The sequence below is a fragment of the Neolamprologus multifasciatus genome, chromosome 12, assembly GCF_963576455.1.
Source record: "Neolamprologus multifasciatus chromosome 12, fNeoMul1.2, whole genome shotgun sequence".
NCBI lineage: Eukaryota > Metazoa > Chordata > Actinopteri > Cichliformes > Cichlidae > Neolamprologus > Neolamprologus multifasciatus.
Window position 1 is genome coordinate 22,136,246 of NC_140450.1, and position 19,076 is coordinate 22,155,321.

At 40.2% G+C, this 19,076-nt stretch overlaps 1 protein-coding gene across 5 annotated transcripts in view; it reads right to left on the reverse strand.

Annotated features, from left to right (window-relative positions):
- arb2a (ARB2 cotranscriptional regulator A) overlaps positions 1 to 19,076 on the reverse strand; it is a 164,538-nt gene that overhangs the window by 78,684 nt on the left and 66,778 nt on the right. For all 5 annotated transcript variants that reach the window (XR_014877376.1, XR_014877375.1, XR_014877374.1 and 2 more), the window contains exon 8: positions 15,774 to 15,893. Coding sequence is in view for 2 of the 5 variants with exons in the window: in XM_085181466.1 (XP_085037592.1) it covers positions 15,774 to 15,893 (120 nt within the window). In the remaining 3 variants the exon portion in view is untranslated. The remainder of the gene's footprint in view (positions 1 to 15,773; positions 15,894 to 19,076) is intronic.

Below are 19,076 nucleotides of genomic sequence, written 5' to 3' on the forward strand. Positions count from 1 at the left end.
ACTGGGACAACAAACAGGCCTTATGGAGTAAAATGAAAACTCTTGTTTAACGATGAAAACATTTATACCCAAATATGGTATTTTCTAAAGAAAAATCTGTGAATGTGTGTACGATTTTTTTTTCTTTTTAAATCGGACCGCAGGATCAGCCTCATATTCCCACCATGAAACAAGGCCTACCCTTCAGTGAGCTCCATATTCAACTCCGAGCCGGCTAAGACATCAAAGGGTGCTCCACACCAGGAGTTTCTGCCTCACTCTCCTTCTCCCTTCCTCACTCTACCTTCCTTTGGTCTTTCATAACCCCATCGTATTTCACAGCACATAAAGCCTTAAAATGGCACATAAAACAGTTCATCTCTTTTCACTGTCGGCTTTCCAGGCTTAAAAAATTAAATATGTTTTACTGCAGGTACATAACTAAAACGCATCCCTGGAAAAAAAACTGCCATAAAGGATTCAAACAAGGCTTTCCGTGAGTATTGAAGGCTATAGAATTGGGAATACATCAGCTGAATAGCCTATATAGGATAAACCAAGTTTAAAAAGCAGAAAAAAATGAACCGACTGAAACACTGTGGCACTGCCTGTTTTCCATTTACCATCAGTCTCATCAGTATGTGCCTTTGGCTTAAACACTGCAGTTATAAGTAGAAAACAAACCCCACAAGTTACGCACTGCAAGTTATGCACTGACACAAATAAATGACAGGCACTAAAAAATTCCTGTGACCCTGGTACTTGTTATTAATCTCTGTCTCTCTTCCACAGCATGTCTTTATCCTGTCTTCCTTCTCTCACCCCAACCGGTCGCAGCAGATGGCCGCCCCTCCCTGAGCCTGGTTCTGCCGGAGGTTTCTTCCTGTTAAAAGGGAGTTTTTCCTTCCCACTGTCGCCAAAGTGCTTGCTCATAGGGGGTCATATGATTGTTGGGCTTTTCTCTGTATCTATGAAGCGCCTTGAGGCGACATTTGTTGTGATTTGGCGCTATATAAATAAAATTGAATTGAATTGAATTGGTACTTAAGGTTTAGACCGATACCACAGAATACCAACACAGCAGTCACTGAACTTTAAAAGCAGTCGTAGACAGACAGAGAGAGAAAGAGGGAGAGAGATAGAGGATGAAGTGGAAGAAGATGCAGCGTTTGAAAGACAAAAGCAAAAAGGGAAAAGAGAAGAAAAAGAAAGACAGAAAAGAAGAGCAAATGAGAGAGGGTTTAAACTTCAACCCTAGAGTCACTGAGTTCACTGACATTTGCACCAGGATCCGCCTAGCTGTGCCTCACAGCTTTTCAAACACAACACTTTCTCTCCTTTCAATCCCTAAGACGTATTCTCCCTGCTACATTTGCCACAGAATGAGACCATTCACAGTCTTGAGGGCAGAGGGGAAAAATAAAAAGCAAAACAACAAAAACGTAAAAGCAAACTGGATTCCAAGTGTCGAAATCGAGCGCTGCTTGCGTGACAATTTGCAACCCCGGTACGGGCTTGAGATTCCTCTCCTATATTGTATTCTTACCGAAGGATTAACAAGTGGGAAAGAAAAAAAAATGACACGTGACAAGTGATTCATTTGAGCTGTCAACATGTCATCTTCAACACATTCAAACCTCGTGTCAAGCACTTGTATTCCCTCTTCGGTGAAGGTGACCTAGGTCGTAACTAGATGACACACCCAGACACAGCAGGTGAATGCATGAAAATACCACAGTGGGAACAGCGAATGCGAGATGATAGAAGACAAGTCAGAGTAAAAAAGGAGAAAAAAAATAATCCACTTGGTAAATATTTGGGGAAAGTTTTTAAACTTGCATTTTACGATCACTTATTTGACATACTTGATGGTACTGAGTTATAAGGTTGAGATCGCTATTTAATTTAAAATGATTTCACACAAAATAAACAGCACTCGAGGGATTTTTTTTCTTCTTCTTTAAGAGTGTAAGTATGAAGTGCGAGAATGATGAATCACTGGGAAAAATGAGTGGTTTTAGGGCGAGATGGTTGAAAAAGACAAATCTAAAAGACATTAAAAAAAATAGTGTGAAGGAGAGAGGAGTGAGGTCATTCTCGAGTGAAGGATAAGAATCGCTGGAAAAGAATAGAGCGGCAAAATCTGGTGTGAAGTTGAGGTTAAGAGAGGGAAGGGAAAAGAAAGTGACTGAATCAGAAGCAAAGGGGAAGAGCAAAGAACAAAGTAAAATACCATATACACCATGAAACCAAATAAAAACAAGAAAATGAAAAGAGGTGAGTTTAAGTGGTAAAAGAAAGTAGATACTAGGAGGGTCACCAAAGAAGCTTAGAAGTATTTTATCCACAAAAAGCAGCAGCAGGAGGGAGTGGTTTGACATTTAAAAAAAAAAAAAAAAAAACAGGGGCAAAGGGAAAGTAAGAATTACGGCGAATTTGGTTGCCATGTAAAGGAAAAAGGCAATAAATGAGAGAGGAGTGGGGGGGAAATGGATAACAGTGCCCAATGAGTATTAAAGAGCGAATAAAAGAAAGATAGAGGTCTGAAGAAAAAGAGAGGGAAGAGATTGAGACCTTGCCGCTGAGGCAACGAGCCGAGTGGAACGGGAAAGGCAGACAAAGCTGCGCACTGCTTTCACAAAGCAGAACAAAGAGAAGAGGTGCATCATGGGAATCTGATCCTTGCGCCGCTACTGACGCCATGCTGGATAAAGACACAATGGCGCATATGCACAAGTCAAAACGCATGTATGGCTTTATGTGACACCCAAAGTCATGACTGCATGATTAGACCTGTCTGAGTGAAATAAGTCTACTTCAGTAAATACTTTAAGAAATATAGCTGTACCTCTTCAGCCTTTATAAGAATTCACAACTACAGTAAGACTATGGATGGTTGACAGCAGAGAAACCGTGAGCAAGCCCAGACAGCATCCTCTCTGAGGAAGTGAAAGGTGAAGTGAGGGAAGACTGTCCAAGCAGCCTATAAGGAAGACAGTTTTACTGAGAGGGAGAGAGAAAACAAGTAACAGACAGCTTAGAGGAGAGTTTGCTCTGTAGCACACTGATACAAGCAGACCAGGGCGAGGATGAACAGGAAGGGAGGAGGTCTGCTCAATTTCAGCAGTACTTCAGGTAGGAGAAGAAAAGGCAATATATGTTTGAGTGTGCTGAATGTTTTATATATTTTATTGTGTGCGATTTTATTGAATCCTACTTTCTTAAGCAGCTTACTCGAGGAAACACGGGCTGAAAGAGGGATAACGTAGGTGGCAATGGAAAGTGTTTCATACTTTGATAGTTCTAAAACTCATAGAAAAAAGTATTAAGATATCGGTGCATTATTATTGGTTTTCCATCTATCAGCTATGACTCCAACTTGCCCCTCTCTTTCTTTTTCCTCTCCTTTCTCCCTCCGTCGGTCCCTCTCTCTCTTCCTCCGGCAGGTCTGATATGCTAGAGCTGCAGCTGAACTCTGAGTAGCACTGTCTCCGGGAAAAAACAAAGTGATCAATGTGAGAAGGCACGGGGCGCTCATGGACAGGCCAATCAATGGTGGAAAGAACCTTGCCCAGGGCCTTATGCAAATGGAAGCACGTCCTGTAACCTCGGGAGTGAACATGCGCACTAGATCAATGGGACGAGGGTAGAACCTTACAGCAAGATCAGCCTCAGCCAGTAAATATGTAATGATGAATCCCTCAAGATTTAACTGAACTCAAATGAACTTTAACTAGCTCTGTGTTTTATATCATAAAGCGGTGAATAAGACCCTGTGTTGAATAGGTTTGGCTATGGGGTGGATGGGCAGCGCAAGAGGGATTAAAAAAAGAGCCTTTGCACAATGATGCACTAAGGACAGATGGATTTTGTACTTCCTTTTTACTAGGAAGGGGGAAAAAACAGGAAGACAAAAAGGTGAGACTTGTGAATAGTCACCTCAACAATACTTGTTTGAGATGTAATGATTTTCAATTACATCACCATGGCAACATCTTTGTGTTTTGAAAAAATAATAATAAAGGAGAGGAGTGGGTAACCGGGACGAGCTAGTGAAAGCTTGCTCGACCATTCAAAACCATGGATGGTCAGACCAAGGACTAGACCAGACAAACTATTCATAACCAACATTTAGTAATGCCTCCATCTGCTGGAGTCTAAAATTGGTGCCAATCAAAGTCTAATATAGACAAATTAGAAGGAGCATCTTTATTATGTACAAGATAACTGTTGCACTCAGGAAACTGACAACTTTGTTGCTTATAAGCAGATGTCTATAATAAAATGACAGCAGCTTACCGAACTGTTGAGAAAAGCGCACACGCCTTCATACATACAGAGAGAAAGAGGGAACTGAGGAAATGAAGTCCTAAAGTGTATTGACTGATCCAGCATCATAGCTTCAGGTGAAAGCAACAGCTTCTGTCTGCCTCTGGGCTGTTAAATGCACTATAGGAAACTTTTGATCAAAACAAGATATATAAATTCCCCAGATTGTAAAAAGTCTGGTACCTTGAATTGGCCTTGGTAGCTGGCTACGTCTCAGATAAGCATCTACCTAGCCACACCTGCAGTAGCCCTTCAGCTGAAACAAAGTTCAGGGAAACAGCTGTTAAAACATTAAACACATCACTTTTTTCAGAGCTTCTCTTGCCTGTCTATCTTTGCCGTGTTGTAAAAACACTCTATATTAATCTCTCTGACTGGCATCGGATAATTACTAAAAATGTGGAAAAAGACAACTGACTGCAATAATGCAAATGTGAAAGGCGGTAGCAAAACAGAAGGAAACTTTGGGATTCAAAAAGGTTTCACATACTTTTTTAATCAATGTTAAATTCAATGGCACTTAAAAGCCTTTTTTTTTACTCATAAGATATCAACTACTAACTAGTTAGCTGGCCAGTCAGTGGTAGCTACCACTAAGGCAGTTTGAAAGACAAACTAAAAAGTATATCAGATGCTAGCAGAAAACAGGAAAGAAGAAGGTAAAAAAAAGTCAACAGGCAGCTGGGAGCAACTGTGTTTTCTAGGAAGGTTATTGGTAACTGTAGTCATTTAGACTACTTCTCGTCTGCTTACTGTTGTAAACAATCTGACTAAAGTGAGAAAGGCAGTTTAATCTAGAGGCAAAAAATATCCCTATTTTTACATTTATGCTCCTGAGATCTCGATTAACCTGCAACTTCAAAACAATAAAACAACATAATTAATAATGAAGGAAATTAAAAGCAAACCTAGGAAGCAAACAAAAAAAACGAATCTATCACAAAATCAATTACCCTTGATATTATTGAAGGAATAGCACAAGAGACATAAGAGGTAAGTATTTTCAACCCCCCACTCTTCACTAACACCACAAATGCAATCTAGAACCCAAAGATGCTCCTGAAACATAGAGAGAAATACCAACAAAGGTGAGAATAATGGCGACGTATTGAAGGGAATACTTCACAAAGCCTATTGTGTGAGTATCCTTTTCAGGCAGCAAACCCGCTGTAATTTGGTCTGCGTCATCTGCCTCTAGTCACAATGCAGCACTACAGCTTTGAAATGGATGGCAAATGAAGGCCATTTGTACATAATCACAGCAGATAGAAGAATTCAGGGGCCCTACAATGTGTTGTTGAGGTGGAAAGAAAGACCTTGGTCTATCTGTGGCAACCAGCACAGCTAAGGTTTTGGCAAGGGGGGGTCTTTTTTTTTCCAGAAACAAGCAAATCAATTCAAATCAAATCAGCTTGCTAGCCGTGACATTTAAACAGTTCAATTTACATCCTTATGTTAAGAGGAGAGGCGCTCTCTAAGATCCTATTCATTCACAAAGAAATTAGACGGCTGTATTTCAGCCGCTTAATAGAGCAAATATGCTGTAGTTGTACAGAGGAAGAAACCATATCTTTTCATGGCACACAAAGGGCCAGGCATTGTCTGTCATTACGACCAGACCACAAAAACACACAGAGAGATAATATACATAATATAGACAGGACAAGAAAACAGCGCAATGCATTAACACGTACGTGCACACCCAAGTGCGCACCAAAACACACACACACATCCAATTACACATGCACACTTTGTCAGTGGAGATGGTGTATGTCCTGAGGGCTGCTGTCCTGCCGTGCAGGCTGGCAGGCACTTTTGTCGTGGTGGTCCTTTTGTTTCACATCAAACAAAACGCCACAGCTTTGCATACGGCTCCACTAATTTCTGCTAGTGTGCCCCAGCCATTTATCATTGCCTCTCACCCTCTCCTCCTCGCTTGTCCTCTCCTCTCCTAACGTGGCGCTGATAGCTGCTCTCTTAACCAAGCTGTTCTGCTCAGGACGATACAGGCTTCTCCAGGCAAAGGCTGAGACGCACAGAAGTGTGCATATACATACGTGCAAGCACATAAACACACACGCAACCAGACAAACACAGAGCCCGTGCAGAAGACACAGAATCACGCACGCACACATATAAGCACAAGCAGACAGACATACATGCAGGAAACTGCTCTACAACTGCACCGCTTGCAAGCCCGCCAGCTATGGAGAACCTTGAGATAAAAACAAACCTTCTCTTCATCCCCTCCAGAAGCAAGAGACAGGCAAGCACTTAGAGTTTCGAAGGCAGGCGAGACATGCATACAGCATTAGATGAGGAGATTTTCGAATGGACGACTTCAGAGCAGAGATTTTGTCAACAAATTTAAGTGATATTTGCTTGTGTGTTCATGAGCACAGGTGAAGGTTGCGCCGGCCTTAAAGAGTCTTTCAGATAAATCTAAATGTGGAGTGTAGCTTGACACAGTTTAAAGGAAGGCTCCAACAGTTTTGGAGAAATCGACTTGTTTGCTGGCTGACTGGGATTTATATAATGTAATAAGATCGGTATCAATTTTACCTCTGTGCACGCATGCATGGCTGCAGCGAGAAAAACATCCAAGTACTGACCAAAGACAAAACATCCAATAATTTCATATTTGTGCTATGTTAGCTAACATGGCCATCACCAATACATGTGAGAATCAGCTGAGCTTTGTCAAGAGTTAATAAAGCGTGAAATGCCAAGAAACTTAAACTGAACTCCATGCAGTTATTTTGCTAAGTAGCCGAACAATAAACAATTACAGTTCATGAGCTAACATATATAACCCAGAGCACCTTAAACTATGATGTCATGTAAAGAATATATATATATATATATATATATATATATATATATATATATATATATATATATATATATATATATAATTTTTTTTTACACATTATTGCTTCTTGGCTAAAAAATAAACATTAAGATACTATACTGATAAGAAATAAGATAAATTCAAAACTAGCTTTAGATCAGAAATTCATTTTAAGTAACTAACCCTTTAATCCTCTTGTTGTTGTTCCATTTAATCACACATTCAGATAACAGTCAGGTGGATTTGACCAATTCATGCAGTCATTTTTCACACACTATAAATGCGGCTGAGTCTCAAGTTTCCAGCAGAACAATGCCAACAAAGTAGCACTGGAGTAGTGAGAAACATTGCATGAGAACTAATTAAACGCATCACAAAAAGAATAGAGGGGCTTCCTCACCGTCAGATAGTGGCTCGTGTGACTGTTTATGAGAAAGGCAGTGAAGGACACTTAAACACTTTGTGGAAATTACATCAGTTGTTTCCAAGGCAGAGCAAAAGTGACCATACCATCAATCATACCAATATATTGTTTTGTTTTGCAGCAGGTGAAAAAAATATTGAATTTTCACACAAGTTTCAAATCATAAAAGTATTCTTCAAAATTGAATCTAGTAGTGTTTCAGAAGGACAAAAAGTGGTTTCCGAACCGCTGCTTGGGAAAGTAAAGCAAGACCAAATACTTTGGATGGGCTAAGATAAGAATTTTGAAGTGGCTAACTGGAAAAAAAAAATCACATTTACTGATGAACACAATTTTAGATTTATGGAAGTAACAGAACTGGCAATAAAACACAATGGGGGGAATACTAAAGCCTAGGAAGGTTGGCACTGGATATTTTTACTGAAATGACTCCATCCTGGCCAAGGAAAAATAACACTTCATTCTCAAAAAAAAATTCCTTTCTTTAGCATCTTAGTTGAGTAAGATTAATTCTGCAGCAACACAATGAACCTAAGCATACCTCCAAACATTACAAAAACTGTTCGAGGACCACAAAGAATCCAAACTTCGCAACTGTGATGGATTTTCTAGCATGGTCACCTCAACCCACTGAACAGTTTTAAAAGTACAAAAACTGAGAATGCCAAGAATTTGTGACATCACAAAAAGCTTTTAGGAACACACAAAAATCTGGCTGAAAAAACATGGATCATCTTTTGCACAAAAATGCTTTAGGGGCACTGAATATTAAGACATTCGAAATGTACATGAGCCAACTTTTCATTCAAACTGCATGCTGATATTATAATGTATCATTTGAATACACTCATGTAAAAACAAAAGTATCATTATTATCTATTCCAGAGTTTTAAAATGGGTAACAACAGGAAACAGGATTGCTTGCAAAACACCTGTTACCACATTCCAGACACCTGTCTGGGTCCAGCCCTGCTGATTGCCACAGGCAGGGCAGGACCTGACATGTCAAATATAGTATTGTAAAGATGATTGCGTACAAGTTCAAAGATATCAAAAAAGAAGCAAGAAACCTAAAGCCTGAGAATGCAAGTACTCTTAATCATACTTCCAACTTATAAATTCAAATCTCTATACCACGATGTGCAGCAAACAATGCTTACTGTGGTATAAAAATTAGGTCCATAAGGAGGGGATAAAAAAACCCTCAAGCAACCCTTCCCACATCTGACACCCAGCCACAACTTATATACAACTGCACAAACAATTACCACCCAGAGAAAGAACTTAAATATATTTGTATATTATGTATATTTACTGCAGATGGAAACAGGTGGCCGTAAACAGAAAGTGTACTCGAAGATATTCTGCAAGCATGTAATGTATGTATGTGCTGTATTCAAAGAGGGCACTTAAAATCTGTAACCATGTTTTTGAGGGGCTGTTGTGGTGGCTGGCTGGTTGTCTGGTTGGCACCCACACATTTGTGTACTAGGAGACAGATGCATTCTTACATAAGACCTTATATAATGATGCCCTGTCCTATCCAATAAGAGTGCTCCTTTTTCACTCTGTGAGCGGGAAGGTTAGTGTGGGTTAGACAACCCTTCCTCAACAGAACTACCACCACTTACACTTACACATCCACCCCCCTAACTCCTGGCAACGAAAAATAATGAAAAAAACACAAGCCGAGCGGAGGGAGAGATGGATGCAGGTCCTTCACATCCTGTATGGCTCTATCTCCTCTGTCCATTCCTTTTTTTCAGTTTGGTGTGAGATAATGTCCTAATCACAATGGAAATGTGGAACCAAAACAAGCAGGGTCGTGTGTGTGTGTGCATGACATGGAGACGGAGAGAAAGAAATAGTACTCCACAGCTGGGCTAAAAACTTCTATTATGTAGTTACTGTAGAAGAGCTGGACTAAGGACAAGGAATTTAGGACAGCAGCTGAGGGAACACGATCCATATTTCTTTAAAACTATACAGCTGACAGACAACAAGAAGGGGCAGGGTGGAGAAGGGTGGAACAGGCTGGCCAAGCATCACAGCAAGTGTCAGAGCCTAGGGACTCTGAAAGAGAAACTGAGGAACAGTGAACAGAGATGGATGGATGGATTCTGGGATCGCTTAAGGACACAGAGTGAAAACGGTAGGGCAAAGTGCAGAAAGAGCAACTATGTTCCTCCCTGTAGCACAAGCTTCTCTGTATCTCAATCAGAGGCAGTTACTTACTGTTTGATATATCTATAATTGGTCAGCACACACTGTGAAAGGTTTTAAAAGAATTGAATTGCAGTGAAACACTTGCGTGCTCTAAACAGGGGCTAACATTCTTGGCTACACAGGGAGCGAGCGGGAGAAATTAATGGCAGGCCTTTTTGAAGTGCTTGATCAGAAATGTATTTATTAACTGCAAAGGGGAATAGTAATTAACCCACAGACAACTTGTTTTCTCTTGGTCTTCTCATGTGTCAAATGGTTCTTCCCACAAGGCCCCAGTCTCCACTTGCCAGCTCACACACACACACACACAGACACACAGACACACACACACGCGCACCTCCCATCACATCTCACTGGACTACTTTCACTTCAATTAAGCAGAATGTGTGCAAGCATGTATATTTATGTGTGTGCATGCTTGTGGGTAAGAGATTGCAATAACAAGTAAGAAATACATAGTGGCTGATTTAAATCCCGTGTGTATATTTTTATGTTATTTCTATAGTACATTCCTTGAAGCAGAGAAAAGTCTAGAAAAAAAATCGCAACAGTGCTCTGTACTGTATATGCACTCTGCGTGTGTGCTTGTGTGTATATAGTGGTTAGAATTGTTGCCTGACAGCAGAAAAGTCCTGGGTTTGAATCCACCGACCAGCTGGTCCCATTCTATGTGGAGTTTGCATGCTCTCCTTGTACTTGCGTGGGTTCTCTCCGGGTACTCCAGCTTCCTCCCACAGTCCAAAGACATGCATGGATTAGATTAATTAGCAATTCTAAATTGGCCAAAGGTGTGAATGCAAGCGTGAACGGTTGTCTGTTTCTCTGTGTTAGCCCTGTGATAGACTGGTAACCTGCCCAGAGTGTACCCCGCCTTTCACCCATGACAGCTGGCATAGGCTCCAGGCCCAATGGGGCACTGCATTGAATATATATATATTTACACACTACCAGTCAAAAGTTTCTCATTTAATGGTTTGTCTTTATTTTTACTACTATCTATATTGTAGATACATACTGAAGATATCAAATATATGAAGCAAGATATATGGAATGATGTATTATATCTCAGTGAGCTTCATGATGCAGTCTCCTGACATGGTTTCCACTTCACAGGTGTGCCTTGTCAGGGTTCATTTGTGGAGTTTCTTGCCTTCTTAATGGGGTTGCGGCAATCAGTTGTGTTGTGAAGTCAGGCTGGTACACAGCTGACAGCCCTATTTGACAACTGTTAGAATTCATATTATGGCAAGAACCAATTAGCTAAGTAAAGAGAAACGACAGTCCATCATTACTTTAAGAACTGAAGGTCAGTCAGTCTGGAAAGCCGCCCCAGGAAAGACCAAGAATCACCTCTGCTGCTGAGGATAAATTCCTCTAAGACACCAACCTCAGAAATCGCAAGTTAACAGCACATCAGATTAGAGCCCAGTTAAATGCCACACAGAGTTTAAGTAGCAGACACGTCTGTACATCAACTGTTCAGAGGAGACTGTGTGAATCAGGTCGTTATGGTCAAATAGCTGCTAAGAAACCACTATTAAGGAAAACCCACAAGCAAAAGAGATTTTTTGGCCAAGAAGCACAAGGAATGGACATTAGAGCAGTGGAAATCTGTGCTTTGGGCTCATGAGTCCAAATTTGAGATCTTCCACCCACTGTGTCTTGCAATGCAGAAAAGGTGAACGGATGGTCTCTACATGCATGGTTCCCACCGTGAAGCAAGGAGGATGTGTGATGGTGTGGGGGTGCTTTGCTGGTGACACTGTTGGGGATTTATTCAAAATTGAAGGCACACTGAACCAGCATGGCTACCACAGCATCCTGCAGCCACATGCCATCCCATCCGGTTTGCCTTTATAAATGATAGTCCACATCATTTATTTTTCAACAGGACAATGAGCCCAAACGAACCTCCCGGCTATCTGACCAAGAAGAAGAGTGATGGAGTGGTGCGCCAGATAACATAGCTCCCACAGTCACTTGACTTAAACCCAATTGAGATGGTTTGGGATGAGATGGACCACAACGTAAAGGCAAAATTCCAACAAGTGCTTCGGCATCTCTGGGAACTCCTTGAAGGACTACGCCATGAAGCACATCAAGAGAATGCCAAGAGTGTGCAAAGCAGAGCAAAGTGTGGCTAAGTCTAAAATATAAACATGTTTTGAGCTAACACACCCATAACAGAAATCCACAAGATTTAACTCAACTGGATGACAGCAGAATTCTGTTTTGATCTCTGATCAAAAGATGCCTCTGTGAATGTAAATATGGACAATATAAGAAAAGTCCAATCTCACTAGAAAATACTGTCTAATATTGGAATAAAAACTTTTGGACAGGTAAACCAAGGTGATCGCACAACAGATTGATGTAAGGATAAGAGTATGGAGATGTTCTCATAGCTGTTTTCAAACATGAAGTCTGGAAAATGTCATGAACCATGCTGGAACACTGCAAACAACGTATGTATGTTATGTATTTATTACTGGTAATAAGGTTTAGTACACTATAGAAGACACGCAATGCCTTCTTACTGTGAACTTACTAAAGCATTACCTACGCGATTCTCACTTCACTACAAATGGCTGCAATCGAACATCACACAGGTTTTTGTGTAGCTGGCCTGTTAAAGACAAATGTCTGAAACAGCTGGATCAGGCATTTGTGGTCACATGCACCTCCATCACGTAATGTCTAGAAAGTTAAAGTCTGCACTGCATGTGTGAAAATGGCCAATGTCAAACATGGTGGAGGTCCAAATAAAATCTGGACTTGATTTTAACGTGTTTGTATTAGTGTCGAGATGAGGTCAAGAGCATTTGACATTTAAAGGCATAAACTACGATGGCTTCAGCAGAAACTTGATAAGAACATATCTGAATACCCTGACACAAAAAGGGAACACAAGAATCTTTCAAGTGTCTGTTTTAATGTTGTTTTCCCCCATACTGCATCTGGTATATGCTACTTATTCATACTGTATATGCACATAATATATATGCATGTTTTGTACATCACAAAAGCACACAGTCTCGCAAAGTGAGAGTGTCTGAGTGAAAGAAACACAGAAAGACAGAAAGATTCAAATCGAGAGAAAAGCTAGTGTTCGTCACACAGTGAAAAAGCCCAAGAGATTGTGAAGCTGTCACAGACAAAACAGTGCATGAATATTTAGCAGCCAAATTAAAATTACAAAATACAAAACAAAAAAAGAGTAGGTGAAAGGAAAACAAAGAAAATAAAACATCCCTGAAAACACCAGTGGGACAAGTGGCCACCTTTCATCCCCCCATGAAAGGCCCTATCCTCTTAGCTTCTTTCCTCCTCTCCTTCCTGAGTAAAAAGGAGAGATATAATAATATTGGTTGTACTGAGTCTAACAGCGATTCCCCAGATCAAGAAACCTGCAGACAAGCAAAATAAACCCTGCTCTCAGATCATAGAAAGGCCTGCAAACACAATTAGCGCAATGTGTTAGTTAGCAAGCTTCTTAAATTGCAGTCCAAACTAACCATAATCATATTTTGACAGTTAATGCAACTAATCACTGTTTCTAAGAATAAAGCCATATTCACACATTTACTGCAACTCTGAGTCTTTCTATACGCTAGAAAGACTGCTTTGAGTACAGAAATGGTCAGAAATAGTCATCATGTAGCCCACCTCAGGAGGATTATACCCTAGTAGACAACTTTCCAACAACTTAAATGATTAGTACTTAAGAAGTACTCAAGTAATGATACAGGTACTAATAATAGCATGCTCTTATGATGAAAACAGTGTATTACTCAAATATTAGTAAAGGCACTTTTTGATCTCTCTGGGATGAAAACCAAACAAGAAATAATACCTAAGCTTGGCTCTTAAATGCTATTATGACTTGGGAAGGATAACCCACTAATATTGCATTTATTATCTGCACATAACCTTCATTATTGCAGTTGGTAACTCTCACTAAAACACTTACAAAAGAGTTGGATCATTATTATGCGATGCACAATCCATAGTAAATTTAAGACTAGAAAATAAAACATTAACCTCAGAGGCCTTAGTCTAAACCTTAAAAGACACATTGTAGGCCCATTTAGCTGAAGGGCCGGGTTATAAAGGTAAGAAGCTAGCCAAACGTTTATTTTCAACCTCTCCTTTGAATCATTCATTCTGTCAAATTCTCTTCCCTCCCACCATCTTTTGATCTATCTACTGTCACTCTTAAGGTCACTCTTAAGGTGGAGAGATCTACATGCTGCACAGCAGATCTCAGCAACACTTTTGTTGGACTGCTATTCTTTCCTTATCAAGACAACTTTCCCTTTCCCTTCTTTCCCTCCTGTTCTTGATGTGCAGAGAAGTACCCAAAGATAGGGATGAAGCAGATTGTCTAAAAAGGTAAAACGAAGTAAATAGTTGTAGTAGTTTCTTTCTCAAAGAGACTACACACTTTTATTCTTAATCTTTTGACCAAGCTTCACACATCGTCAGCCTGGTGACTGTATTCCTGTTGTGGCCATTGCTAGTATCACCGTGTATTTGTCTTTACAGTGCTGTGAACAAGTATTTACCCCCTTTTTTATATCTTAGTTTTTTGCATAGTTGTAACAATTAAACATATCAGATCATTAAATAAACTTTAATAGTAGACAAAGATGACAAATACAAAATGCAGTTTTTAAATTATGATTTTATTCATTAACCGAAAAAAGTTATGCAAACCTAACTGGCCCTATATGAAAAAGCAGATGCCCCCTAAACTGGTTGTGCCAAGAACTGCAATCAAGCATCTGCAATAATATACAGCATTTGAAATTTCCCCCCATCTTCTTTGCAAAGTTGTTTAATTCAGCCACATTGGAAGGTTTTCCCCTGTCTGTTCATGCCAAAGCATTTCAATCGTATTTCTGTGTGGACTCTAAACAACCTTCCAAACCTTCTTTTTTCTTTTCTTCAGGGCACAAACTGACATTCTCCTTTGGCAATTTCCGGTAGAGAGCAGAATTCATGGTTAAATCAATTACTACAAGTTGTCCAGATCTTGAAGGAGCAAAGCAGCCCCAGACCATCAGACTACCATGTCTGAATGTTACAACGGAACGTAATGGTGACTCAAACTTTTCAGAAGGTTCAGCATTTGTCTCGTCAGTCCAGAGAATATTTTCCCAAAAGTCTTGAGGATCATTAAGATGCTTTTTTTGGCAAACGTGAGATGAGCCTTTATGTGCTTTTTGATCAGCGGTGGTTTTTATTTTAGAACTCTCTCATGGATGCCATTTTTGCCCAGTCTCTTCCTTATTGTCGAATCATGAACTCTGAAATTAACTGAGGCAAGTGAGGCCTGCAGTTATTTAGATGTTCTGGGTTCTTTTGGGAACTCCTGGATAAGTCGTCAATACGCTCTTGGGTTCGCCACCGTTGTCTCTATTTGTGAACAATGGCTCTCATCATGGTTCAGTGGAGTCCCAAAGCCTCAGAAATGGCCTTGTAACCCTCTCAGACTAACAGATGTCAAGGATTCTGTTTGACTTTGTTTCTCGGGATGTGTTGCTTTTTCAGATCTTCTAGCCAATTTTATTTTGTCAGACAGGTTCTATTTAAGTGATTTTTTTTTTATTCAAAAGGGCAGTAAGTAATCACACCTGGGTGTGGCTAGTGAAATAAAAAATTAAGGTACTTTTTTTACATAGAGTTAGATAGGTTTAGATAACTTTTTGTCCCTCAATTTTACTCTAGTTATTTTTTATCATTTACATGTGAAAAATCTTTAAAAAAGAAATCAGGAAGAGCAGGAAATACATTTTCACAGCACTGTATTATTGTGTGTGTGTTCGAGAATAAGTAGTGTAAGGGTCTTTCTCCATGAACACGTACAATAGTGTTTGTGTTAACAGGAGTGTATTGTCCATTTCAGTGCATGCTTTTGTTGGTAGGGGGTAGAAAAGACAAGCGGAAAACTAAAACACTCACCAGCTCAACGAAAGACAGTCCTCCATAGCTATGGGCCATGATGAAGACATTCTTGGCTGCGGCTTTGGACACAAAGTGGTCCCACACGTACAGCACATGTTCCTCTGAGGAGCCGTTTTCCTGCAAGACAAAAAATATGCTTTGTCATATCCATAACAAAGACAATTCAAAGAAATCCTTGACGCTTGAAGGCTACCGACAAACTCCAGTTGTGCAACTACAAAACATTTAAGAAGGGTCTAGCCAATGACAATGAAGCATCAATAGAGTTATTAAACTCTATTGATGCTTTAATGCTACAGCATCAAAACCTGCCCCTCTAGGCCCAGCCAAAAAGAGAGAAATTCAAAAGAAAAGTGGATGTAGCCTGAGGTGATTTCTACAAAGAGCCACACTTCAACAGATCAATAAGTCTTGCATATTGCAAATGCCCTAAATGTAAAACTCAATAGGCAGGATGACGTAACATTTAAATCTTAATTTGTACCCCGTTGCTGAATCAATGGCCCATCTAAACACCAGTAGAGGCATAATGGGAAGACACCAGGGCAAGGTCAAAAAAAAAAAAAAAGACGACAGAGAGGAGACATATGCACGTACACACAAAACACACACTCAAGCACAATGCTGTACCACAAATAAATTCCCCTACATCTTTTCTCAATCTCATCTGCATGTATACAGTTGTGCGCACACACGCACACACATGTGCAGTAACACGCAACCAGAAGACATGTTTAATTAACCTGAGACGTAAGTGCTTATCTGGGACTGGAAAGAACAATAGCAAGTGTACAGCTGCGAAAAGGGCAACCATTAATGAACTTGTGACATTGATTCCAGACTTTGATTTTCTATCAGGCTGTCTGGTTCACAACAAAAATCAACAGCGCATTCGCACAAGAGGTTACACTGCACATGAAACTGTGTTAACTGAAGACACCTGTATCCTGCGATTCAACAACACGAGAAACTGTAGCCATATGAAACGCAAACCTGATTATTTACACGCATACTTCTCTTAATTGGCACGCTTATGCATACAGAAATAATATCCTAAAGTAAACAAACACACGGCTTGTTGGAGAAGAAATCCACATCTGTTAATTGAGAGTCAAACTGTTCAATCAAACTCAAAAAAGTAATTAGCAATTTTATGGTAAAGGACAGAGGAGATATCTTAAGAGACCATCCTTTTACTTAACGCAATTCTGCTTTCATTGTGTGAGGACACTGTATTATGTCAGACAGATAATTACTTCAATATTCAAGGTGGTAACTGAGAAGAATGTGCTCAACGCACAACTCATACACGCGCACACTGCCGACAAAGATGTGGTTTAAAGTTTAGTTTTAGTACAAAGTAATCGAGCTTGTGATTTGATTCAATGGTTTCACTCACGTGCATCAGTGTGTGCAAGTCTGTGTGCGGTTGTAGTATTTGATGATGTGCTGATGTATGTTTTTGTTGCCGTGTTTGTCTAGAGGTAAATTAACCTGTCAGAGTGTTTGTGTTTGCGCTAGATTAGCATGAGGGGGGTTGTAGTGTCAGCACCAACCTCCATTCACAGAGCGTGATGCAAGAGCCGGCAACTTCGCTCTGCCCTGCCCTTCTGCCATCAGGGCTATGCCTTTACTTTTCGCGCATTCATGTGTATGTGGTCTCCGGCATGTACGCGGCGGCTGGCTGAAGAAGAGTTGTCTGTCTGAAAGGCTGTGACATCAAAGCCCTTTGAAGTCTCCCTCTTCTCTTCTCCTCCATGTCGCCCTTCATCTATGAAGCCCATTTTATTAGCCTGCCTCCTTTTTTCACTCTTCCCTTCCCTTCTACCTTCTTTTCTCCTTCACTGATGCCACCTGTTCTTCTTCACACTCATTTGTCTCCTATTTTATCAGTTCTCCACCCAAGGTTCACTGACATAGAGACATTAGACATGGCTTGCTGTTCTATGTAGCACACATACCAACGCCTATACAAGTCCAAAAGTGCTGTTATCAATGGGGAAAAACCTGGCTATGAGTAAAACTGACACGATATTAGTTTTTTGCCCATGTGAGGACAAGATAAATGTCTTTATTTGTTCCCATACTATGACTCATAATTTTGGAAAACACTGCAGGATTTAACATGCGGTGGTGTGTTCCTGACTCCTTCACCTAACCTCACGCACACAAATTTGCACATACAGTCTTTGCCTTAGTATCAGGCAACTGTGACTGACTACCTGACATGACATTGTATTGAATTATCTAAACAACATTTGCATATTGTTGCAATTATCTCCTAGAGTTAATTTGCTGCAGTGGAGTCTGCTGCCCTGTGAGACTAGCTTCCCGTCACCAGCTCTCACACAGTATCTTAGTTTATTTATTTTCCAGAGATTTTTTTCCTCTGCCTTTGAGTGTGTGTATGTGTGCGCATTCGTATATCTGTGTGCATCTGCCAGTACTGTCAGAACAGCCTCCCCACTGCACACCTGTTGCCAGCACACTTCAACCATAGCTGTCAAGGGACATTTGAGAGTGTGTACTATGTGTTTACCACATATATAGGAATCCATACTGTCCCCTCAGTGAATATAAAGTACAAATCCGAACTCTAGACACCCAGGACAAAACAGTCTCCAGATGCTGAAAGACAGCTTTTTATCAGAAAGTTATAGAGAGTGAGAAAGGGAGTGAGAGAGAGATACATAACAGGAGTACAATTGTGTGTCTAGCAGAATTACTCAGTGAGAAGAGTTTGACATGTACTTCCAGCTTCAAACTTGGAAATTACAAACCTTTAACCACACCAACATTCATCCAAATGCACCTACATCAATCATGTGAATAAAGTGCAATGTAGGTAGTGACACAGCAAAGACTTTGAGAAACATTTAGGGAACTCCATGCTTAAAACATACTGTGTGCAAACTATTCACACACGTTAAAAAAATACAAATGACTTCAATGAGTCAGCGAAACAAAATGTGGTTTTAGCCAAGATCCTGCTATGCAATCAGCAGAACACTGATTTCGAGTAATAAATTAGAGTAACATTATGCATGAAGATCTATCCCACTTTCAGTCCATAAGTGGTTCCAACTGTTAGCCCTTTGTTGAAAGTGTGCCTTCCAATTGTCTAGTTTCAAGAAATTGTTCAATTTAGCTCTTTCCATTACTTACACAATAAAGACTTACTCTCCAGTCAAAAGCCATACTTAATTGCAGGCACCCAAGAGTGTGCACACAACACACACATGTACCACAAACACACACAAACAGGCATGCTCCAGTACATTCACACAGATTGAAACTCGC